Source organism: Zonotrichia leucophrys, chromosome 6, assembly GCF_028769735.1.
Source record: "Zonotrichia leucophrys gambelii isolate GWCS_2022_RI chromosome 6, RI_Zleu_2.0, whole genome shotgun sequence".
Lineage (NCBI taxonomy): Eukaryota > Metazoa > Chordata > Aves > Passeriformes > Passerellidae > Zonotrichia > Zonotrichia leucophrys.
The window spans coordinates 8,305,315-8,330,173 of NC_088176.1; the positions used below are offsets into that span (position 1 = coordinate 8,305,315).

Below are 24,859 nucleotides of genomic sequence, written 5' to 3' on the forward strand. Positions count from 1 at the left end.
TTTAAAAGCAAACTGGTTTCTGAAACTAACTCCAGGTGTATCTTGGAAGAAACTGGCACTGACATCCGCTGGATTGACCCAGTGAATCCTGCCCTGATGTGGAGCAGATGGTCATGGGCTCATTTTGGTCAGCAAAGCACAAGGGCTTTAGTGCTGGAGGCTTTTTCCCTGCTCTGCTTTTGGTATTCCTGCATTCTCTGGGTGCTTTCATTCCTCCCTCTCTGGTTTGTATTTGCACTTCCACCAGCTGGTTTTTGTGTGTAGATGAATTCTGCAGCATTTCATCCACCTTCATGGTAGGAGATCTCCATCTTACCTACCTACTTGGCCTCCTTTTTATGGAAAAAAAACGTGTTTTCAGAATCCAAACCCAGGAATAAATTATTTTTATCTTTATTATAAAGAGGATTAGTAACAGGATTAGGTTGAGTGGGAGGACATACAAACAGATGTGGAAAACTAAATATAACTAACAAGAAATTTGTGGGAAGATGTGGGACAAGACTTTTTCCCTTGCCTTGGTGGTTCCAAGGGACGTCTCTCTGATCTCAGCAGTTTAAGTCCTTTGGGGAGTGCAGACCTGGGATAAACCAAGTTTCAGTGTTATTGAACAGACATTGTTAATTAGGACTTTGATAGTGACTCTGCTTTTCCTAATGAAGAATTGGATTTTCTTTTCAGTCTTTGGGCAGTGCTGGCATTAAGGATGGATGAATTAAAGCATTTATTATTTTGGTTGAGTGTGAGGGTTCTGACTACAGCAAAGGTGCCACCTTTTCCCAGTCAGTGGAGGGGACTTAGACGTCTGTGGTGCCATAGAAACACTAAACCAGGGTCCCCTGGACAGGGGGGTGGAGGAGTCAGCCTGTACTGACACAGATTTCACTAAAGCAAGATGGGCCGTGAGCATCCCAGAGGCTCCTCCTGTTCGTCTGGGGCTGCCAGGCTCCAGGCAGGAGGCACAACCAGGGCCAGCGGCAGCTGCAGCTCTGGCTTGATTGGCTTCCAAAGGCAGCCCCTCTGAAGGATCACTTTGTATTTCCCATCAGGACTCCTGCTCTGATTACATATCACCCCAACAGGCAGATAAATGAGCTAAAAGCAGCCCTGTTGGAAAAGGGTAGCAGGAGGGGAGAGGGGACATGAGGAGAGCAGCTCCTGGCTGTGCTGGCTCTGGGTTTCAGGCTGGCTGTGATAAATGGAAGCACCCACAGCCTGTGGCCACCACTGGGGAGGCTGCAGGGCAGGCACGTGTGAAACCCTGCAGAATAAAGGTACAGGGGCAGCTAAAGGGAACTTCAGAGTGCTGGTATCCCTTTAAACCTTGATGTGAAATAACAGTTGATAGCAACTTGGAGTGGAGAAAGGAACTGGGATGCCATTGGCATGGTTAAAGGATATTTCTCTTATTTGATCAAACCTATCTGCTCATATGAGCTTTGGTTGTTAGGATAAATTGCCATTTAAGTTTCTTTTCTTTTTTCAGGAAGTGTGGCTTCAGATACATCCTTCATGCAATTAGGGATTGATTTTGACTGAATATGAACTTTGAATTTGAACACTGCTTTGCGAGATTTATTTCCACGCCAGTGTAAAGATGCAGTTATTGCTTTGATGTGTTTTCTGTGTCTGAATGACTTTTGTTGAGTTATCTTTGGTGGAGGAAAAAAAAAGCAGCAGGTGAATTCTGAGAACAAGAGAATGCAGCCCAAACATTTCTGTCCTCCCTTGGCTATAGAAAACCAGCTGCTTCTCATTTCAGAACCAAAACAAATAAGGCCATTACTTTTAAGGGTGGGTCACAGGCTGCTTCATGTGTTAAGGTTTTATAGTGAAATGATGTAATTTGAAATTTTATTCAATAGCCACCATTCCAAACCAAGTGTGTTTGCAAAAAATTCAGTATTAATGTTTGTGAACCACACAGTATTAGTATCTAGTGGGAATTATGACCAGCATGAATGAAATTCACGGGAAATACTGAAAGCTTGTCAGTACCAATATCAAAAATTTAAGATCTTGTACTTAAGTTTCACATTGTGGTACAGATCATAAATGTGCATTTGGAGTGCTGAATTTAATGTTTAGCACTCAATTTAATGTCCAGCAGTGCAGAGAAAAGCTAGGAGGTTTCAGCCTCTAACAGAAATGAAGGGATGAGACAGGCTGTCACTGTTTGCAGAGGAGGAAAGCAGCACAGGAGAGCTGCCTGCCCACTGGGCCCAGCCAGCTCTCCCTGCTGTCTGCAGCAGCAGGGCTGCTGGAGGAGCTGCAGCCCACAGAGCAGAGCCCTGCACTGCCTGGACACCTCTTCTCCTTCTCCTTTCTACTCTGGACCTTTACCCACTGCTGTACAATGGCACCTTGTTATCAAATCTCCAGCAAATACTCTGGCAGGGAAAAGGCTTTTCCACTCTGTCACATCTGCTCTGGTATCTCAGAGCAGATAGGCACTTGTTTGTGCCAGTTTCCAATAAGTTCTTATATAAACCAAGCAGTTTTTAAAACCTCTAAGCTTCTCCATTTGGGCATTTCAGATTCACTTTGCTCACCTTTCCTTCTGTACATTGCCTTGTTTGTTAGGGGTGGAAGAGGAAGAAAGTTCAGCACCTCGGGGAAGAAGAGACAAGCAGTGCCCTGGAGGAAAAGGTGACACGAGGACACGAATTCCAGCAGCGGTGACTTTGGAGTTCAGCAAGCCCAGGGCTGGCTGTGGGGCTCTACATGTGCTGCCTCCTGCTGCCTCACACCCCTCCTCCTTGTCCAGCACAATCTTCCTCCCTGCAGAAGCCACGATTTCAGTGAACTCTGTTGTGAGAAGAAAAGTTGATTTTTTTCTGATCGCTCCAGTCGTTTGTCAGCTCCTGGCAGAGACGTCCCCAAATACAGCACTGCCAGCAGCAGGATCTGACCCACTTTTCAGCTCCTGTTTCAGAGAGGAGATGGATTGGAGCATTTATCTCAGCAGGGCTTCTTCAATCAGAGGAAGGCAGGCTGGATTTCTCTTGTTACTGAGACCTTGTTATTTACTTGGCTCTCTGCCCTGCTCTTGGTCGCATCTATTGCCTGAACGAGGGAGGTAAAGCTGAAATTCTGTTCTTTGTGCTGCTACCCAGCGACCATCTGAGGAACTGAGCTCTGCAGCACAGCAGGAGCCTGGTTTTGCACTAACACCTTCATGATCACAGCCCAGCTCATTCCTTGGAGTGGGGCAAGCAGCCAGGCAGGGGCAATTGGCACCCGCAGAAGGGCTGGGGCATGGACTGGGGGGCAGTGGGCCATGGCAGGGCTCTTATGGACTTCCAGGGCAGGACAAACCTTCCCAGGAGTGTGTGAAAGTTCCTGATTTTCTGCCATGTAAACCCAAAGTATTCTGTATTTGACCAAGGAGTGGCAGGGAGAGGGGTGAATGCAGCAGGACAGGGTGCAGTTAGTGACAGCTCATTAGGGAATGATTAACTACCCAAACAGATCAGTGGGGTGGGGGGCAGCAGGGATGCCTCAGAACATGGGAAAAGGCAGGCTGAGGACAGCAGGGTGGGAGGCAAGCAGGGACTGGCTCTGGAGCTGCTGTCAGGGGAGCTGGGGGTCTGCATCCCCCCTGCCCACACCAGCACCACCACTCCAGCTGCGGTGACTCAGGGCAATGTTGACATTCTGAACATTTCTAAACTTACTTGCTGGGCTGTGACCATGTTCACAGGGGTCTGAGGATGAGGGAAGAGATGAGGATCTGACTCCATGTTTCAGAAGGCTTGATTTATTATTTTATAATATATATTATGCTAAAAGAATAGTAGAAAGGATTTCATCAGAAGGCTGGCTAAGAATAGAAAAAGAAAGAATCATAATAAAAGCTTCTGTCTTGGACAGAGAGTCCAAATCAGCTGACTGTGATTGGCCATTAATTAAAAACAACCAAAATGGGCCAATCACAGATGCACCTGTTGCATTCCACAGCAGCAGATAATCAATGATTACATTTTGTTCTTGAGGCCTCTCAGTTTCTCAGGAGGAAAAATCCTAAGGAAAGGATTTTTCGTAAAAGATGTCTATGACACTGGGCACCATTCCCTGGCAGTGTCGTGGCTTTGGCCCTCCTGGAGGAGCAGGGCAGGAACCTGCCATGAACTTCTGACCCAGAAATGTTCAGCTCAAGCTGTGGCAGCAGCTCTGTGATGGCTCTGAAAGGGGCTCCAATGGGCTCCTTCACCCATTTTCCACAGCAAACACAGCCAAAGGGACAGCTCACATCACCACGAGGTGCCCCAGCCCACTGACACCTGTGGGTCACTGTGTGGGTCCCCTGCAGGGATGGCAGCAGTGGCCACCCCCTCCTGCAGGCACAGACCCCCCCTGTCCCTGGCTGCAGTGCCAACACCCCTGCACTGTGCCCACCCAGCCTTGGATCACCAGCGTGTGTGCCCCTGGCAGAGCTCAAACAGACAAAGGGATGGAGAGTCCCAGTGTGACCAGGGCACCGTGCAGGGGATGTTTATCCAGGTGCCAGAGAGGCTGCACACACGTTTACTCTGGGCTATTTCAATGTTTTAGCTGACCTTGAGGGAAGGTGCTGCTTACAGCCACTTGTCTGATGCTGGGAAATAACCTGAAGCAGACTTTCTTTTTAAAAAACACCAAATACAACAAAAATGTATACTTACAGCAGAGAACTCCTGCTTTACCACCTTTGACATAATTTTTTTTCCTATCCACAGTCCCTCTTGCTGTTTATAGTTGTTCCTCATGACTGAGTTTTCCTTCCTCTTTGTTCTCCCCCCCAGCTACTTTTCCACTACTGGGGATTTCTCAGAAATGTTAGGCTGCCAGAATTCACTTTTATTCTTAGAAACTGGGGCACAAGGGCAATTGCTTGGAAGCAAAATGACATCTGTGAAGAATGACTTTGGACATTGAATAAAATAGTAGAGGGGCAAATTGGAGGACAGAAGGCCAGAATTCCTGCAGGGCACTTGCTTTCAGGACATTTAGCATATAAATGAGATTATTTTGGCAAAAAGTTTCCTGGTGTAGAATATGTGACTGATCAGTAGATGCTGCTGAGGAGCAGCTACTCGAAAACGTTGGCTTCTCCTGGTTAAAAGAATTGGGCAACCCTCATCAAGGAAGGAGGTAGCATCCTTCCAACTGCCTTGAGGCATAAACCATGGCTTTATGCTGTGTTTTATAGGCACAAACAGAAGCAGATTTCCTGGGAAAACTTACAGAGGCAGGAAATAAAAAAAAAGATGTAGCTCAGTGATGTCCCTACTGATGAGTCTCACAAACATCCAACATTTAAAAAGGAGATTAGCAGCACTGATAGCTGTGATCTTAATGCTCCCACCAATGCTTCATTTCATCCTCCACTGCTGGGTTATAAACAAAACGAATTCTCAGGATGAAAAACTGAACGTGGCCAGACACTTGCTGTGGCAAGTCCAGTCCTGCTGCCACCAGAGCAGCTTGGTGCCCCCCAGAGTGCTGGTCCTGCTCTGATGGAGCCACCAAGGAGCTGTCAGCAGCAAGCACAGGGCCCCTGGTAACTGAGGGTCCTCACAGTGAAGGGATGGCTTCATTTAAAGGGATTTTCCTGAATGAAAGATTTGTATCAACCCTGTCTGGCTTCTCCACTTCTTTAATTATAAGGGGGTAAGGGGCCAAAAGGAACATTCAAAATTCCAGTGGCATTTCTAGGAATTGCTGGCATGCCCCAAGTTCCTCACAGTGACTTGCTGGCCAGCCTGCAGGAGGGATGTGGCTGGCTACAGCAAGGCATGTACATGGAAGGGGAGTTCATCCCTGGGAAATAAACCAAAAAAGCCCTTGGAGCACCTCAGATTACCCTGTCATCTCCAGAGACCCAAGGCAGACAGTACATGCACTTTCCAGCCCCTGCTCTTGTGGTGGTGTTTGCAGGGGTCTCAGGATGAGGGAAGAGATGAGGATCTGACTCCGTGTTTCAGAAGGCTGATTTATTATTTTATGATATATATTATATTAAAACAATACTAAAAGAATAGAAGAAAGGATTTCATCGGAAGACTAGCTAAGAATAGAAAAAGAAAGAATGATAACAAAGGCTTGTGACTGACCGAGACAGTCCAGACAGCTGGACTGTGATTGGCCATTAATTAGAAACAACCACATGAGACCAATCCCAGATGCACCTGTTGCATTCCACAGCAGCAGATAACCATTGTTTACATTTTGTTCTTGAGGCCTCTCAGCTTCTCAGGAGGAAAAATCCTAAGGAAAGGATTTTTCATAAACCATGTCTGTGACATGCTCTGACCAAGGGAGCACCAGCAGGGAAACACCTTTGCAAATATCAGTGTGTCCCCTAAAGGGGCTGAAATGATGGAGGAAACCCCTGTGGCTGGGAAGATTTCCACAGTCCCTGCTATGCATGAGCAGCTTTCCACGAGCAGCACAGGTGATGTGAGCCAGCTCCTGGCAGGGCAGTGGAAGCATCACCCCACGTTCCCTCAGGACAGAGTGCCTGGAGGGACTCAGGTGAGGCAGTTTCTGCAGGACATCAAGGGTGGCTTCACATCAGCATCTCCTCATAGCACAGGGCATTGATTAACCCACCCCATGCCTGTAACATGCAGGTCTGATGGAGGCTTTCCCAGGAATTTTCTGGGAGCTAAAGCAACTCCTAGTATAGAATGCAGTGCTGGAGACCACATTGATGGTAAGACACAGCACAATGCAAATGTTTCTGAAACCACTCCTTGAGTTTTACTGAGTGTGTGTGAGGAAATGGCTCTCCTGAGGTCACCAGAAAATCTGGGGCAAAACACAGATTAAGCACCTGGTGTCCCCAGCTCACCACGGATCCACTCTCTCTGCAGTGTGCAGGGTATCATCACTCTCCTTTACTGCAGCTGCTCCTCTTTGCATCCCTTTGCAGAAATTCCAGCCACACTGAAGTATGCCTGGTTGTTATTTAGATATCCCTGTTAAATATGTAGGTATTTATTTAGATATCCCTATTACATATACAGATATCCCTCCAATCCCCCAGGCTGGAGGGACTCTAAAAAGAGAATTAAGCATTACACAGATCTTGTCTCTGGCTCATTTCAGGGTGGACACGGCACAGACAACCTTCCCTGGCTGGACTCATTCTCCTGCAGGACCTGTGCTCTCTTCATCACTTTATTGCTCCAAGCCCAGCTCTCAGGAGTGTTGCCCCTGGGAGGAAGAGTGGAGGTTGTGTGCTCTAGTTTGTGCTTTCTGTTCAATGGGCTTTTTACTTTTCTTAACTTCAATGACCTCACATCAACATAGAAACTTCCCTTACCATAACTTTATCTCTCTTCCAGGACTCGCTTTTCTCCTGGGCAATTGCCATCTTCCTGGATGCTGGAGTAGAAAGAGCATGAGTCAAGTTTGGGAATCCAAGGGGAAATATTAGCAGCCACTAATGAGTGAGAGCAGCATAGGAACCTGCCACAAATTAACAGCCAGGGAAACAACCTAAATCTTTATTTAAGTGTAGTTTTTTAAAAATAGGCTGTTAAGTGACTCAGCTGCATATTATGGGAAGTTACAGGTAATCTTTGCAGGGCAAGGAGGGGCTGTGCTAGGAGAAAATGAGGCGTTTTGCAGCATACAATGTGTTGTAAAGTGTTAGGACATTTATTTATCATATGTGGGCAGACAACTTCACACATCCTACCCGAATTTACTGTACCAATGTCATTTCCATATTGTGTCTCTGTAAGTGTTATGAATCAGCCAATATGTGACATTAATTATCTGCATTTAGCACTGTGCAAACTGACATAATGATCAATTATGGAGTAACACATTATGGGGTGACTGTTTACTAAAGTTCAGAATTAATCCCCCAGTTCTCTAAAATATTCTGGAATCATTCTGTACATGCTATATCTAACCAAATCTTGGTTTTGTCCAAAATCAACATTCTTCCATGGCTGAGAGGCGCAGCATTCAGTGCTCAACATCTGCTCCAGCAGCAGGTCCCATGCAGGTGGCTCTTCTCCCACCATGGGGGATCTTCACTAATTCACCTCTTTGGAGAAATGTTTCTCCATGAAGTTCTAGAAAATTGCTTCATGGCTTTGGGTTTCTTTTTGATGAAATTCAAAAAGAATTTGAATTCTTTGAATTCAATTTGAATTGAATTCTTTGCATTTCAATTTCTCACCTCCTCTGTCCATCCATAACTGGAAACATAAGGTATTTGTCTTGCATTACCATTTTCAGGAAGTGATTGAAAACATGATGGAAGAATGCAGGATGTTTGGTCTATGAAAAAGAGAAGGGAGAATAGGTAGAAAAAATATCTTCCATAATGAAGATTTCTGTGCAGACAGTGACAATCCAAATGTTCTCTATGCTCACTGAAAATAGGGCAAGAAAAAAATCATGTTAATTTTCTGAAAAAAATGTCTAGGATAAATATTAGAAAATAATTTCCTGATTTTACTGAGAGATGTGTCCTGGAACAACACAGAAAAGTTTGGACTTTGCTTTTCCAAAGTTCGGAAGAGCTGAGGCAAACTTTGGCCAGGAAAGGCTGAGGATGACATCCTCAGTAGAGGCTCTTGAAGAAGGTGATCTGTGATTTTAGGGTTCAGGCCATGAGGACTGTCCTAGCAGACTGACAGAGTTTCAGGGCTGGGAGAAGCCCTGGACAGTGACATCCATCCATCCCATCCCTCAGGGGCTCCTTGGGCAGAAATGGATCTGCTGTGCTCAAAGCAGCAGCGCAGAGCAAAGGACTCCCATGGCAGCCTTGGAGCAGAGCTCCCAAGGAATGTGTTTGCTTCCATTTTCAGCCTCTGTAGTTCCATAACTGGGAGTTCCCTCTGTATTTATGCAGAATTCAGCACAAACAGGCCTTTGAACACCGCTGAAACAGAAAAATCAAAATGTGATTCTTTCCACCTTGAGAAACAAGCACGTCCCAAACACTCTTATCTCAAAGGCAGAAGTGACAGGCTGTGGAAACATTCACTCTGGAAATTAATCTTTTGAACAGGAGCTGAGTCTGAATAGATTATATACATATTTGTGCTCCCCTGCTTTGAGTTACATGATGCTGTTTTCATCTTCAGCTGAATAAAATTTTATAACAATTTTTTTTTAAAGCCCAGCAAATTTGTCAAATTTACTACTGAAGTAAGTTACACCAATACTGATTTTTAGTGAGTGTAGTTCCTTACTGTAGTAGCCAACCTGGCCTTATTCTGTTGAAGGCTGGATAAATACCTCCTTTGAGCCAAATTCACCCTAATCAAACTTATATAAATCTCTTAATATCAGTATTTCTGTGCTTGCTAAACCCAGTAGTTATTTTGGTAGTGTCTGGCAAGATGAAATGATCAGTACTCAAACCCAGTGATTCTGTCTGTTGCCACATCATTGTATATTGCCAGTATCTATTTTACAGCAGTATGGGTGTGTGAAAATTCCCACACAAAGTGTCCGTGTTCATACAGGGCACAGGAATGGGCTCTGCCATGTCACACCATGGTGCTGTAAGCAACAGAGGTCACTCTAGCACAGGACAAAACTCCCTTTTGGCACCCACTGGAGCTCTCCTGCAGGCAGCTCCTTATCAATTTCCTTTTGGTGTGCTATCAGCTGAAAATTGGTCATGTTTCTATGGTAGCAATGCTAGGAAGGCATTTCCACAAATAAATATTTACAGGAAACATCCTTGTTTGGGAAACAAATGAGCATTTGCTCTGGAAATCCTGCTGCACCAGTGACATCCCTGTGGTCCTGCTTGGTAGCATCAAAACATTTTCTGTGAGAAACAGTGAACTGTTTGCATTGGGGTGAGGGCACAGGCCTTCAGATACATCATTTCTCTCTGTGGTTTTCCCAGTTACTTTTACTTTTCACACATCAGGCGAGCCCTTCCCTCTCTCAAATCCATTAATTCCCTTTTCACTTAGGGCTTATCTTGGCTGTCAATGAATCCAAAGGTGCTCCAGACTCATTCTTTCTCCAACCAGCTCTTCTTCCTGTCATCCCTTGGATGTATTTTTGTGGCTGTATAATAAAAGGGGCAAAAGGAGGGACAAAAGGAGGCCCCACTGAATCACTGCACATTTTATACACCAGCCTTTCCTCCAACACTGCAGCTCTCAGCTCATTTGAGCCTTGCTGTAGCTAAGGGGAATCCAGGGAAAACACAGCTTTAGTCCAAATGCTGGTTGTTTGCCCACCTCTGAGTGATTAGGAGTTCACTAATAAACCACAGTATCTCAGTGTAAAGAGCTGAGCAGAGGCACAAACCAGTATTTCCTGCTGAAATAAAAAGTATACACAGCGCAAAGGTCATGTAAATGATCTGACCCTCATTTTCTTCCAGGTAACAGAAATACATGGCAACGTGAAATATAAGCCAAATACATGCCATTCATGGCACAAAATAAGTTATTAGGACATAAATCAAAATCTACATTCTTTGTTCTTTGTACTTCAGCAACAAAAGAGGTCTGGCAGCTCAGGAAGATGATTATCTGTACATACATCACCTTCGCCTCCCTGACTTCCCCTTGAGTTTTGGCACTTACTTAATCATTGAGGTCTCTTTTTTTCAGGAACATGAGCAGCCTTTGGCATGGAAGGTATCTGAATGTGGAATCCTACATACAGTAAGTTTCACCTTAAAAAAGAAAAAAAAAAGGGCATATTTTTATAGCTTGTTATATCTGGTCAATATTTGTGCAACTATCTGATCGTGTTCAAACTAGCTAAATAAAAATTCTCATTAAGAGAGATGAGTATTTTTTTCCTTGCTGACAGTGGCTTTCCTTTCTTTAGATGGCAATAGCATCTCATGGCCTCAACCTTCTCAGCAGAATTCAAATATGAATGTGTTTGGATATGGGTCATGAACCTGATACTGAAATATGAGTTCAGAAACACGTTGTGGATCACAGCTGGGTTAAAGAACATCTTAGAAATGTCCCATGTTCTTCAAAAAACCCAGTCTCACACAAGGAGATGTGTAGTGTCTGATAAGCAATGGGACATAGGAGTCCAGGGCTCTGCCCTCAATACCCAAACCACTATAAGCAACCACACATCCATTGGAGGCAATGGTTTATTTCCCAAAACTTGCAATTTATATATGCATTAGGCAAAAAAATCCCAAGTAATTCTAGTCTATGGTTTCCCAGTAACATCTCTTGAGGTTGCTCAAACTCTTGAAACTCTGCAGTGCTGGCCTTGTGTTCCCCACACAGCTCAGGAATACCAGACACCACATCAGAATGATGCTGAGGAGATACTGGGTGCTGGAGTTATTCATGCCAAACTTAGAGCAGAGGAAACTGGTTGGAATCGAAATGCAAAAAAGGGAATTGCTTTCTCATTTGGTTCATACATTTGAGCAAAGGTTAGTCAAGCTTACCTCCTTTCTGGTGGACCTGCTGATGAAGAAGTAAGCCTCCTCCACACCCTGGGGCTGCAGATCATTCACAGCCACCACGTGGTCTCCGTGGTTGAACAAGCACCCCAGCCTGAGAGGACCAGCCCACTGTGAGACACTGAGGAGGGCAGAGAGCAAAGGAAACACACAGGATGTCCTGCATCACTGCACTTCTGGACAGGATTGCATTTGTGGGGCTGCTCCCGGGAAATGACACACACGTTCAATGACTTTGCACATTTTTTATCTGGTTCTGGTTGACACCATCACTAATTATTCCACGGCATGCTGGATTCTTCTTTACAACAGCATTTGAAATACAAACTCCAGTACAAAAAGAATCAGAGAGAGCAGAAGGAATCACTGAAGTGCCAGCAAGCCCTGCCCCTGCCCTGTTCTGCCCTGCAAAACTGCACATGGGTGTCTGCAGCTCAACACTTCTGTGCCTGACACTTATTCCCATCTCACAGGCGCTGCCACAAGACGCCAGACTTACCATATTCGTCCTGCTGCTTCAGTAAGTTTCAGGTAATTGTTAATATCAGCCAGGGGTACGAAAATATCCAATTTCTGCAGCTGCATCTCATCTGTAACTTGACTGTGAGAGAAAAACATCAGAGACCACAGAATCACAGAACAGCTCAAATTGGAAGGGACCCATAAGGATCATGGAGTCCAACTCCCTGCTCCTTGCAGGCTCCCTAAAACTGAATGCTATGACTAAAAGCATGACTAAAGTGCCTCTGGAATGCTGACAGGCTTGGCAAAGTGAAACCCATGAACATGTCTGTCTCCTCTGCTACCAGCTGGAGAAGACACTTACCTGAGCAGTATGGACAAGTGAACCACTGAGAGGGGTAGTGAGCTTTGCCTTCTCTGGAGGGATGGCTGCAGGCTGGTGCTGCTTTCTGGGAATTTTGTGCCTTTGTCTGCTTCCAGGCCTCTTGGACATGCACTGTTGCTCTGGTATTTGGGAGGGGATGGCAGCCCATCACGTCTGCACGTGAGCTGGCATGTCTCGTCCAGCAGCTTACTAAAGAGGAATGATGATAAAAAATTAAGGGGTTTGGCAATTCCAGGCACACTTGCTGTGTTTGAAGCGGGATCAAGCAGCCCTCAATAAAGCAAAGAATAACAAGTTCTTGTAGAATATCCAGTGGACAAAATAAAACCGAAGTAAAATAAACAGCCCTTCTAAAAATGGACCATAAATCCCAAAATAAATATTTTCAGTATGCAAAAACTATTTATTAAGCCTGGAAACATTTCAGCTAACAGCGTGCCTTGACAAAGAAACTGAGCACAGATTGTTGGCCTTGGCTGTGCTGGGTTCTGCAGGGATGTAAAGCTGTCCCTTGGGAGATGTGATAACTCAGAACTACTTGAAATCATTTTAGTTTTATTTGATAAGCCTTATATTGCCTGGAGCTGACTCCCCATTGTGCCCCTAAGACTGGGGTTAGTAGCAAAACTGCTCTTGGTATATTTTAACTCAGATGGCCTAACCTTGTGAGGTTTTTATAGTTATTCCCTCTGGGGGGGTCCCAAAGACACAGAGAAGCTTGAATTAATCTGTTGGGATTGTCTGGTTAGTGGGTCTGCATTTCCAGTTGCCTCCCTCCATGCGGCCCAAGGTCTGACTGTCTGCAGGTGTCAGGCCACAGCTAACACAGCTACTGACCCCTCCTCTGGCTCAGGAGGAGCTTTACCCTGCAGGCACAAATCTCTTCAGTATTCAGTGCTGTATTGTGGAGGTTGTAAAGTTTCCTTGTGGCCTTAGAGCTGTGACACAAAGTTCAGGTCATTCTTTGTGACACTGTACCTTCAAAACACACAGCAACAGGGCTGCTCTTTGGATGGCAAAATGAAAGGGAGGATGTGTCCCAACTCACACAACTTCTACATGGAAAAGTTGTGAGGTAATGCCCAAACCTCCCTCTTTTAACCTCTAGATAATGCAGCCTGCTTTGGAGAGCACTGGTCTGAACGGTTGTTGGAGTTTGGCTGCAGTGACTCAGCTGTCGTCATGAAAACCCAGAAAAAGTGTGAGTCAACAAAAGGAGCTGCATTGTACAGTCAGAGCCTGTGTAAGGGCAGGAGTCTGCAGTGTGAGCTTGAATTTCATGTTGATCAGTTTGAATTTGACTCCAGTGTTTCCATGAATGCTGAACTTTGTGAACTAAGACCCAACAAAGACTCATTCAAACAAGATGCAGCCTCTAGATCTTGTTACACAAACACCAGAGATGTCAGCTCTCTCTCTATTGCTGTGCCACATTCAATTTCAAAAACCCTAATGAAGTTGTTACTTACATTGATTTCATTGACATATAAATGTTCTCCTTCACTGGGCTGTTCTGCTCTGGCGTCTCTTGCACAGGGGCATCAGGCTCAGCTGTAGGGCCAGGCCTTGATACTTCAGTAGTGCACTGTCAGAAACACACAGCAATAGAGGACATTAATGTCACTGCCCTGCCTACAGAAAAAAAAGAAAAAACCTATTAATTTCCTTATTTTATTCAGTGCTCATGCTGTTTCAACATATTTGCTAATTTAGCCTGGGTTTCCTCAAATCAGTCAATCCCCAGAAACTGGGAGCTAGAAAGGTGCTTGAAACTTAAAAGTTAATGCTGGAATTATTGGCACTGCCAGACGGGGATATGACCAGCTATATTCTGAAGTACTACCACAAAAAAAAAAAAAAATTGTTGCCTTTTAATTTAAGCAGGCTGAAAAAGGAGAATTGTACTTGGGTATGCTTGACTTAGAGCACGTAGATTATGTCACCACATCACCATTTTAATGTCCTTCAGTCAGATGTACAGCCTGTGACTTCTGCAGAAAACTGACCACTTATCTTCTCCTCAAATTAGCTTCCCAAATTGGGTGTCAAAATTTGTGTAAAATTAACAGCATGCTTTCTCCTGCTGCCTTGTTTCACAGTGAAATGCAGATACCAAAATGTACTGCAGTGTTTTTAAAGTACTGCTTTTATGCAGCTTACTGGTTTTTCAACAGAATTACATTTCAAAATACATAAAACTAATGTACTGTTACATTCTCTAAATGAAGCTTCCAATTTCAGAAAAAAAAACAACCCTACCCCATTATACAACAGGCAAAAGCCATTAACAATGAAACAGTCAATTTGGGGAATTTCAACAAAATCAGCAATATTTTTGTCCAAATCCCTCTTTCCACCAGGAAGATCCTTTGAATGAGTCCAGTGTATTTTTTTTTTGTATAAATGAAAGCTCTATTACCTAGTGCTTTATCTATATATTCCTTTTGCAAGGTACAAGCGGTTCCTCCTACCAGTTCCTCTTTGGCTCATTAAATGTCTCCGGTGTCCTTGGAGCTGTTAACAGGGCAGCAGAACCCACAGCTGATAAACTACCTTAGCTAAAACACTGCTGGGAGTTTGGTAATAATCTTCTTCGTCCTTTTGCATGTTTTCCTCTGGATCTGACAACAGCAGGTTTTCCTCACTTCCTCCCAGAATTTTATCCTGCTGAAAGAATGGGTTTGTATTTAACAGGCTCAGTTATACAGATTAACATGCATTTTCCCTTTTTGTGGAGAAGTAACAGAATCAGCAAATATTCACAGAAAACTTGGTAAGATACTTCCTGTTTGCATGAGTGACAATTACTTAACAAAGAGTTTTCAAGATCTGAGCCTGGATGAGGGAATCACCAATAAAAACACATCAGATGCTTGAAATGGGGACTCACACTGCTAAAAGGAAATAAATACAAGGGATTAGTTAGGAAGTCAGTTGTCTGCATGTCACTGAGCAGAGAATAGGTCCAGAGATGTTAGCAGATGTTAAACTTATGAGGCAAGAGAAATATTTTTATCCAATGGACAAATATTGTTGCTTCTTGTTCTCTATACAGCAAGGTTATTTATTTTTCACACATGCCAAACCAGAAACATGAGCTTTGTGCTATTCCCTCTGCTTCAGGCTAAAAAGCTAAAATCCAAATTCCTTATCTTCCAACCCTCACGGTCAGCCTGTCCCAGCTTGAACAGCTGCATATAATACCTGCTCTCTGAGGCATTGTTGTTATGAGAAGAATTAATGAATAAGACAGAAAAGGTATGCAGAAGGAAGAGACACAAAGAAATTCTTGACATACACCCAGAGAGGACTGGTTAAAATCAGACCAAGGGTTAACTCAAAGCATTTCAGAGCTCAGACTCACAATTGTAACTTTATAAAGCCCTGTGCATCAGCTGGGCCATGCTGACTGCCCATGGCATTGCAATGTAGTTTCAACTATTCACTTCTTTCCACTAAATTTAGCTGCATTATCTCACACTTGCTGTCAGCCTATATACAAGGATGGTGACTGCAGCGTGTGATTTACCGCCCTGCTAGCTGTGATAGCAGATCAGACTCTTGCCCTGCCTCTCAGCCACTCCAGGCCAGAGTTCAATGCATAAGCTGTCAATAAAGATGGGTTTGAGCTGCTGAGGGGTGTGGAAGAGCCTTGGTTGTGCCTTCTGTCCTCTTGGCTCTGCTGCAAATCCACAGCAGAGGAAAACTGCTGCAGGCACTGGCTCAGGGAACACAGGTCAGAACACTTAGCCACTAATACAAGATAACATTCGTCTTTTTATCTTTCCAAATCGCTCCTGGTAGATATGGAAGTGAAATTACTTGAGGACATATTAATGCTGACAGAAGGTCAGTTCTAAGACGTGCCTCAATTTAACAAGCTCTTGTTCTGTAATTTAGTTACATTGACTCGATTGCTACTGGCAAAGGCTGAAGAAATAAACCATTTAGGAGCAACTGTGGCACAGCTGAGAAATGTGCAGGGAGGGACAAATCCTCCACCAGTGCAAATGCAGAGCTTTCTTCATCAAGTTTGTGAGAGCTGCCACAATTTGCAGTTGCTGCACAGAAACTCTGGGGCTCTGACTCCAAAAACCCTGAACACAGGTATTTCAAGCAAGTTTTAGAAGATAATTTTCAGTAAACGAGAAAACAGACTAAATACTTAGTAAGTTTTAATAGTGGAAATCAACTCGATGTGCTGGGAAAGTAGGTGAATAATCTGTAGTCACAGATAGCCAGGTGAGATAAAAGCAAATTATTCACTTGTGCAGATGGAACAAGGCAAGAGCTGTTTGATTTGTTCTGCTCACCAGGCTTGGACAAACTCCTCTTGGTGAGTCACACTGAGCCTGATGGGGGCCAGGATCTGAATAAGGCCTGTTCTTGTCTTCTGAGGAACCATTCTCCTGTATGAAAAGGAAAAAAGTTGACTCCTCATAAAGATACACTGGAAGTGCCTGACCCACATTCAGCTTCCTTACAGAGCTTTGTGACTACAGAAACTCAGCAATTCCTTGGCTGCTATTCCACCCCGACACTGGACTGCAATTGCTGTGGGACAGCAGCAATGCTTTCCCTCCCTTCTGTTTTAATATTGAGGGGAAAGTCAGTAAGGCAGAGAGGAATTGGATCTGAACTCTCCTCTAAGCTTTACAGCCTAAAAAGAGAGAAAGAAATAAAAGCACAATCACAAATCAGGAGGAATGTGGCCAGCAGCTGCCAAAACAATCACCACATGCCTCTGCCAAGGCATGTCAAAGCAAATCTTCAGGAGTTTACTTCATGTTCACTAAAATTTGCCAGTCACTTGAGACAACCAGTGAGGATTGTCTCTCATTGCCCTCATTTACGTGCAGCCTTGCCTCTTAAAGTATTTCCTTTGTGGTGTTACACCAGGTCCTGCTCAGGAACCCCACCACAAGAGACCACCCAGGCACCCACTGCAGAAACTCTGACCAACTTTTGATAGAGAAAAACCAACTATGCAAAAGAAATGTCACAGTCATGCCTAGGCACAGAGTCATGATGAAGGACAGTTTATTTGTTTACCTTCTGGCAGCTTTGCCTGTCTGGAAAGCTGGCCATATCTACAGAACTCAAAAACAGTGGCAAAGAGGAAGTCCGACTTCTGGCTTCTGGATTTGGAAGATCTTGGTTCTAGAAATAAGAGAAAAGCAGTAGAAGAAAACGGGCACGTGTTGGGTGTGGGCTAAAAGGTACTGACACATCTCACTAGAGAATATTTAATTTCTAATGGCTCAGAGGCATTGTCTGCATGGCATTTTTCAGGCAGACATAAATTTGCCCTGCTTGCATTCTGAGCTGTGTGGAAGCTGCAGGGATGTGAGCACTTAGTGCTGAGTCTAAACTGCTGGGCCTGGCTGGTTAACAAAGTGCAGAAACTTGGGCCTGAGCTTGAACTACCAGGGCTTCCGGCTGATTCAAAACATTGACAGACATTTTACATCAGTAAAACAACATGTAAATATATCTGAAATCCACACCCTAAACATAACACTCAAGTTTTCACTCTGATGCATCACAGGTGTGGTTCATTGCAGCATAATATCAATCTTCCCCTCATTTCCATATGGCTAACTCTTCAAAGAGATTTTTTTCAATGTAAAATCAATCCCAGTGGAGACAGACTGTGCAATGCCTGCTTGATGCATAAAGCCAGGGCACAGGATTTACATGAAAATGAATTTCTGAATAACCAAGGTCAGAGGCAACTTGCAAGGCAAAGGTCAGGAAAATTCCTTTGCACAGTTTTTTAATGAAAAAGAGAAATACTTTTTTTTCTCCTTTAAAATAAAGTACAGTAACATGTCACCTGAGGGCAGCATCCACTTCTTGTGTCCTCCCTGCAGACTGAAGATATCAGAGTGACCCAGTCATCTATTTCCTGCCTGAAGTGGGAACAAGAGGAGTGAAAACTTAGTGACAGGTAACACACAGGGGCAATTCTTTTGCCTACTTACTTCTTCCTATGGGGCCCAAAACAAAAACTCCTGAGATCAAGGGGAAAAACCCTGTACCTGCCTCTCAGGAAGGGGTGTTTATGTGGTCATAGCCAGATGGCAAAGTCTGACTCAGAGAGCTAACAAGGCTTGGGAATGAATGCATTTGGGCCACCAGGATGAGAAACATGCCATGGAAGGGCTGTTGAAGCTGTTTTTCATGCTTGCAGTGGATTTAGCTGGATTAATTCTGGAATGCTTCCCAGGAGTGTGGGCTGTGAGAGCCGCGCCCCAGGGGAAGGCTTTGGGTGCCACGCTCAAGCAGCACCCAGGTATGTGTTTTTCTTCTTATCAGAATTTCACACATCAGCTGCTCTTCTGTAAAAAAAGCAAAAATTCCCCCTGATGTGCTCGTGACTGGGAAACTGAAGAGGAGATGCTGGGAACCAGCAGTACAGGAGCACTGTGACAAACATCCTCCTCCCTCATCTGAGCTTTGGCTGATCACCTCCACAGAAACAGCTCCTGACCCTCTTCAGGACCCAATTCCAGCCAGAAAAAGCACAAACTGCAACTCCCTGCTGCAGGAAAAGCCCCATCCAGCACTTTGGGGATCTGTTTCCTTCAGGAGAAGTTTTGCCTTCAGGCTGCTTCCCTTGACTAATAACCTAGATTTCAGGCAATATGGTGGTTTATCCATGAGGAGCAGAAGCTTCTCTACCTCCCAGGAGCTGCTGGGTGAGGAGGCAAACAAAGCTCTCTGCTCTTTCCTGTGCCCTGAGCAGCACAGTTTGAAATGCCACTGCCATCCCCTTGCCATCCCTGTGTTCCCTCTGCTTTCACATGCTGGCTGCTGTGACCGGGTGGCTGCAGGGAAGGGGAGCTCACCTGCCTGGACCAGCAAAAAATGAACCCAGCCATCAGTAAATGGAGGCCATGCCATAGAAAAAAAACTGTTTTCCATTGGACCAGGCAGCTGAATCACCTCATCCCAGAGCTGGGCCATCAGTAGCTGGGACACAGAAGGGAAGGGAGAGGACCTTTCCTTGGGGCACAGCTTAGTGCTACAGTGGTTTAACAGCACTGTCCCACTGCTTTTGCCCACCTGCTGTCCCCAACGAGGTAGTAACATCTGCTTCCAGTGCTGATGGACATCACCTGCTCAGGAAGGCATTTAAACATCTTCCTCACCGTTTCCATTACTTCAGCATTACTTATGCCAACTTGAATACTTATGATTCTGTGAAGATAACCATGGGAAACATCCTAGATAACTGTACACAGTCACATACAAGTGGACACACACATATATGTGTGCATGTTCAGCTTTTACTCTAAGCACAGCATAATATGATGTGATCTGCAAGGGGAAAGTTAAACATTTTTCCACAGAAAAAACTGCTCAAGAAAATAAATGCACACATTCAAAAGAGGTGGTCTTTCAACAAAGAAAGTCTCCAGGCAAAATATATAAAATTAACTTTTCCCAAGTCCCCAGACTATGGATCCTCATTTCTGGAAAAAGGGGGTTTTGGTTTAATTCAGAATCTTGAAAATAAACAATAGTAAGAAAAATATATTGTGGAAGTTTTTTAACCACTATAAAACAATGATTTGAAACTAATTGTATATTAATAGAGTTTTAATGGAGGGGAAGAGGAACAGAAGTACTCTTAATGGATACTTGAAGCACTTGAAGCACTACTTCCATTAACCTCCAATAAGCCAAATTAATAAAAGTAATAACAACAATAATTATGGTAATAATGTAACCACAGACCACTGAGCAAGCTGCAGTATTTTTGAAAGTTTCACAATGTAAATCCTTTTAATGGAAGAAGCACAACAGCAATGTGGTGAGTGACCTCCTTGCCTAACAATTGCAGGAGCCTGGAGTATTAACCTCTAGATCTGACAGGAAATATTTACATTTCCCATCAAATTTTCTGTTTCCCTTGCACATATTTCATACCACCCATTGCATGGTAAAGGGTGCCAGTCCAAAGACAGTGACACTCAGTCCTGCTGCAGTAGGCATGTGCTGACAGGAGGAAAAAAAACAACCTAAATGGGCCAAGCAGGGTGATTTCTTGGCAGAAAAAGAGGCAGTGAGCAACCACAATCAGCCCAAAGGGTTGTGAGAAAGTCAGGAGACCTTTGCACAAAGCTGCAAAGCATCGTGTGGAGCTGCAAGCTGGGAAAGGGTGTGTGCCACAGCTGAGAGTGGCACAGCCTGTCCTGACTGACCTGTGAGTGAAAGCATGGCACTGTCCTCACAGGAGGTGAAATGTGTCCCACTGCAGGGACACAGCCTGGGATGCAGGAACACAGCCTGTGGGATCGTGGAGCCAGGCCAGGTATCTCACTGGCAGATACACCACAACTATCACTCACACAAAAGTAAATCACAACAAAGCAATTCAGGATTTTCACTTCTACATATATCCTAGCTGCACCCAAAGCCTACAAATCCCAAGGGACTCTTTTGTGGAGTTCATTGGGTTTGAACCAAGAACCCAATCCTGACTTGTTCAAGTGCTTGCACAATCAGTGGCCATTGCTGAGTGCTGATACATGACTCAAAATAAAAAAGGTGATGCATTTGAGCTACATACTGATCAACAGCTATGGAGCCTTTCACATGTTGGCCTTTTAGATACTTCAGGATGTAATTCCCTGCGCTGGACTTGGACAGGACAAACAGACGCCTTTTCCAGGAATTCTGCCAAAGAGAAAGCAATTTGTGTCTCATTAAAATTCAGGACAGCAGATATGAGGGACTGCTGAAATATGACTAATCTCTGCTGGTATACCTGTGAGCTGAAAAGTTGAAGAGGTGGTGATTTGATGAGGAATCCGTGCTTGCAGACTCCACCTTCAGGGCAAAATGTATTTTGAATTCTCACTAATCAAAGAGAAATGAACAGCACCATTACTGAACTTGCTGCCAATTAATCTCTTTAAAAAGACCTGTTTGAACTGGAAATTGTTGCTTAGCACTGGGTTTCTGTGCTTAAATGGCCATAAAACAAACATAAATCAAGGCTATAAAATATAGAGCCAGGCCCTGCTTTCCCTGGTGTTAATGCTGACAACTGGCCCAAACTGCAAAGTAGTGAAAATGTAGGGGCTCAGAAGATATCATGAGCTGCTGCCTTATTTAATTGATCTTATTTAACTTTTGGGGTCTGGTCTTATTTAGCTTCATAATTAGTGATCTGAAAGATCACACCCCAAAAGAAATTCATAGATGGCATTCAGGTAAGGATAGATCATCTCACAGCTTTACCACTGAGAAATTTTAGCATAAGAAATTTTGTACCTGCAGAATTTCTTTTACTTGTAGAAGCCATCCTGATTGTTTCTTCCACCCAGATAACAAAACCAACAAAAATGTTGAAGCTAATTCCTTTCAGTTTGCTTCCTGCAGAACAGCATTTCACTGCACACACAACTGCTGTTGAGAAAAAAAAATAAATCTTACAATGGTTAATTTTCATACTGATGACTAAAATACATAAAACAGCCATAATAACTATTAATTTAAATATATTCAGAAATAGTTTTATATAATATTAAATTATACACTGTGTGCTATATTTGTTATTTTATAATACAATCACAAAATTACAAATAACAAATATTATCTACTTTTATAAGCCAAAAAGACAATTTGCTTAGAAGCAATGAGAACTGCCAGGAGAACTTAATTTGGGCCTTTCTTTTGCACGAGTCACAACACCTGTAACCTAGGAGTACTGCACTCATGTATGTTTCTGACACTGCTTTGCCAATGTGATCAGTCCTGTACAAAACTGGCATAACTTGGCCTAAAGAGTTTAAAACATATGTAGAAAATACAGTTAAATTACTATTGCAATTTTAATGATTTGCAAATTTGTCTTATTAATACAATGCCTTTTCAAAAGTTTCCCTTTGCCTTACTTCAAGACTCTCATTCCCTGCAAAATCAGGTCTTGGCAGCAAGTTGTTGTACCTACAAGGAGGTTACACAGACCCTCTTGTGCCACCTGAAGGCACAGAGCCTCTCCTGGGAAATTCTGAAGGATTACAAGTGCTGTTCTCTGGCTCTTCACTGAGAACCCTGGCTGCAGTGAGAGATTTAAGGGCTTTCCTCTGTTTCCCTTTCTTCAGTGATTTGCTCCACGGTGCCAAAAGTAAACACGGTCTGGTCAGGAGTAGGGTGGTTTACACATGGAATTTTACCCCTGAGACACACCTAAAGCTATAGACTTTCATTCCTCCTGTTCCAGGCTGTAAATGGGAATGAACCACTGCAAACTTAGGTCCATCAGAGGTTTCTGCACATTTCTGTCTGTATTTTTTTTGAGTTGTTTTTTTCAGGGAAACTTTTCCAATTTTTGCCATTTGGGAAGAAAGATTTGTTGTATAAATGCTGTGATAAACTGTTATGAAATTTGCTTCTAGAGTTTTCCATAAAAATAAAAGGACAAAAAAGCAATTTCCAAAACTAAAAATGACCGTACACAAAGTCAATAGTAGGGGCACACACCTGGGGTTGCAATAAAAGGCAATGTATTGTTGTGTTCAGTGTGACTGACAGTCACCTCAACTGGCAAACGATGCAATTACTACAAAACAATGTTCTAAGAGTCTCTGGCAGGATAAAAGTCTCTTCTGGATGTCAGTAAAAGTCAAGATTTGCATGTAGGAAGACAAATACCCGTGAGATTAGTTGTGCTATCTCACTCTGCCTTTCGGGAAAAAGTTTTTAATTGTTACATCTAATTGTCTTTTCAACTGAAAGCAACATTGTAAACAGGTTATGTGTAATTCAAAACAGAAAATGCCAATTCCATGATTATACCCCCTCAGATTTTTGTATGCCAGGCATTAAGGGATTTGATTGCTTCAAACCTTTTGAAATGCAATGAGACATTTCAGTCAAAACACAAATAAAATGCCTCAAATCATTTTGATGAAAGCTGTTATAAAACTTCAAAAAATTCCAAGGTAGGAAAACAAACTGTGTTAATACTTACAAGCAAAATGTCTTCATGGTGAAGAAGGTTATTAGAGAAACACACTTTCAGGTAAATCCAGATTCCCTGCACTGCCTCCTACAGCAAAACACGACGAGTCCTCACCCTGCATTGTGACTGCCCTCTTATAGTCCTTGTATAAATACAAACACCTGAAATATGACCCACAAGGAAATTCCTGTTTCTGCATGGGAAGTAACTAAAGACTGCTCTGGAAAGGGGAAATCCAGAAGATTAATATTCACTTAGAAGCAATGAAAAATATGCACATTTGAGGCAGTGATAAATGTCTCGCACATAGAAAAACAACCTAGACACAGCCTGGTTTTGTTGGTTCAGCTTTCTGAACAGTCCCTTCATGTCCTGAGCTGCTTCTAAATCATAATATCCACCCATGGTTGGAATATACAGCAGCAGTAAGAACCCAAAAAGATCATAAAAGTACCATAAATTGAAACCAATTTCAGATTTAAACAGCATTTCGTTAAACATACAATGGTGGAGCAGGACTTCTCGCGCTGCCTATGTCATGACAATGTAATTTCAGTGTTAGTCTTGGCTGAAAGTGAATTTTTGGGATTCTCTCCAGAAACATTCAGTGTATCAATAATGAAAGTGGATTTACACACTAAACCATCTGGCTAATCCTGCAGATGGCAAGGGAATTGCTTTCCAATAGAAAATAGTCATAAATTTGATCAGGGAAAAAAGCTAAAACACCCTGCAGCTTTTTAAATCACTGTTCAGCAAGCTGGCTCTGCTGGAGTGAAAGGGTCAGGGGTTCCTCACTCTGAGTGGGCTCATGGGCTGCACAGCTCCCAGCTCTGTCAGCATCACCACTCAGGGCTGATGGCTGCTGGTACACAATTTTCTTTTTAAATAATATTAATTTTATCTGGACATGATCTAAAGCAATGCTTTATCTAGCAGAGATCCTGATCCTCACACAAGGGGATGTTTTTCTCTCTTTCACTTCTTCTCTAAGTTAACCTTTCCATGTTACATTCCTCTCAGGCAGTGTATTCAGGTATTTAATGCTGATCTTTCTATAGCTCATATATCGGAACTGAAGTTCTGAAACAGGGGAATATTGTTCACAGAAATTACAAAACAGGCTAGACCTCAAGCAAATAAACACTAATGAACCATAAAGACATGAAAGATCCTCTAGAGAAGTAACAAATACTGAAATGCTGGCTGGCCATGGTAAACCAGGAACATCCTTAATTCCAGAAAATAGCTTAAGATGGAGCAGAAGGATCAAGGAGAACACTTTCACACGCACTGCTAGAGCACTGTACAATTTACTGCATAAAGGCAAGATGCATAAAGGAACATGGTATTTCCAATAAAATACTTCCACTACCTTTGGTTTACTCCAAGAGAGGACGTGGCCTGTCCAACCCAAGTCACCCAATGCCAAATCACTTCCCTAATCTACCTCTCCCCTCACACTGTAAACCTCCTCATGAAAAGATGCCAGAGACCACCTGCATTCCTTAAAGAGAAAAGGACTGGGACATATCTTGGTTGGTTTTTGTTTTACCAGATCAAATGACAAACATGCAGATATACAGAAGAAATTTTTTAAAAAAGGCCTTTATTG

At 43.4% G+C, this 24,859-nt stretch overlaps 1 protein-coding gene across 6 annotated transcripts; it reads right to left on the minus strand.

Annotated features, from left to right (window-relative positions):
* Positions 1 to 7,171: 7,171 nt before the first annotated feature.
* PLEKHS1 (pleckstrin homology domain containing S1) lies at positions 7,172 to 23,348 on the minus strand. Of its 6 annotated transcripts, XR_010440781.1 has the most exons (16): positions 23,254 to 23,348; positions 21,552 to 21,686; positions 21,043 to 21,134; positions 20,845 to 20,951; positions 19,335 to 19,469; positions 18,103 to 18,178; positions 17,319 to 17,426; positions 16,580 to 16,675; positions 14,820 to 14,933; positions 13,736 to 13,851; positions 12,246 to 12,455; positions 11,919 to 12,020; positions 11,405 to 11,540; positions 10,563 to 10,654; positions 7,310 to 7,371; positions 7,172 to 7,200 (listed from the first exon to the last, which is right to left on the minus strand). XR_010440781.1 is itself a non-coding variant. In XM_064716765.1 (15 exons), exons 2-14 carry the CDS (start codon positions 21,580 to 21,582, stop codon positions 10,586 to 10,588), a joined length of 1,392 nt encoding a protein of 463 aa, XP_064572835.1. In that variant the 5' UTR covers positions 21,583 to 21,686; positions 23,254 to 23,348; the 3' UTR covers positions 7,529 to 8,280; positions 10,563 to 10,585. The 6 variants fall into 6 exon arrangements, 5 of the variants coding, with proteins under 5 accessions (XP_064572835.1, XP_064572836.1, XP_064572832.1 ...); XM_064716765.1 differs by lacking the exons at positions 7,172 to 7,200; positions 7,310 to 7,371 and adding an exon at positions 7,529 to 8,280; XM_064716766.1 differs by lacking the exons at positions 7,172 to 7,200; positions 7,310 to 7,371 and adding an exon at positions 8,291 to 8,887 and having other exon boundaries at positions 14,820 to 14,930.
* Positions 23,349 to 24,859: the final 1,511 nt, after the last annotated feature.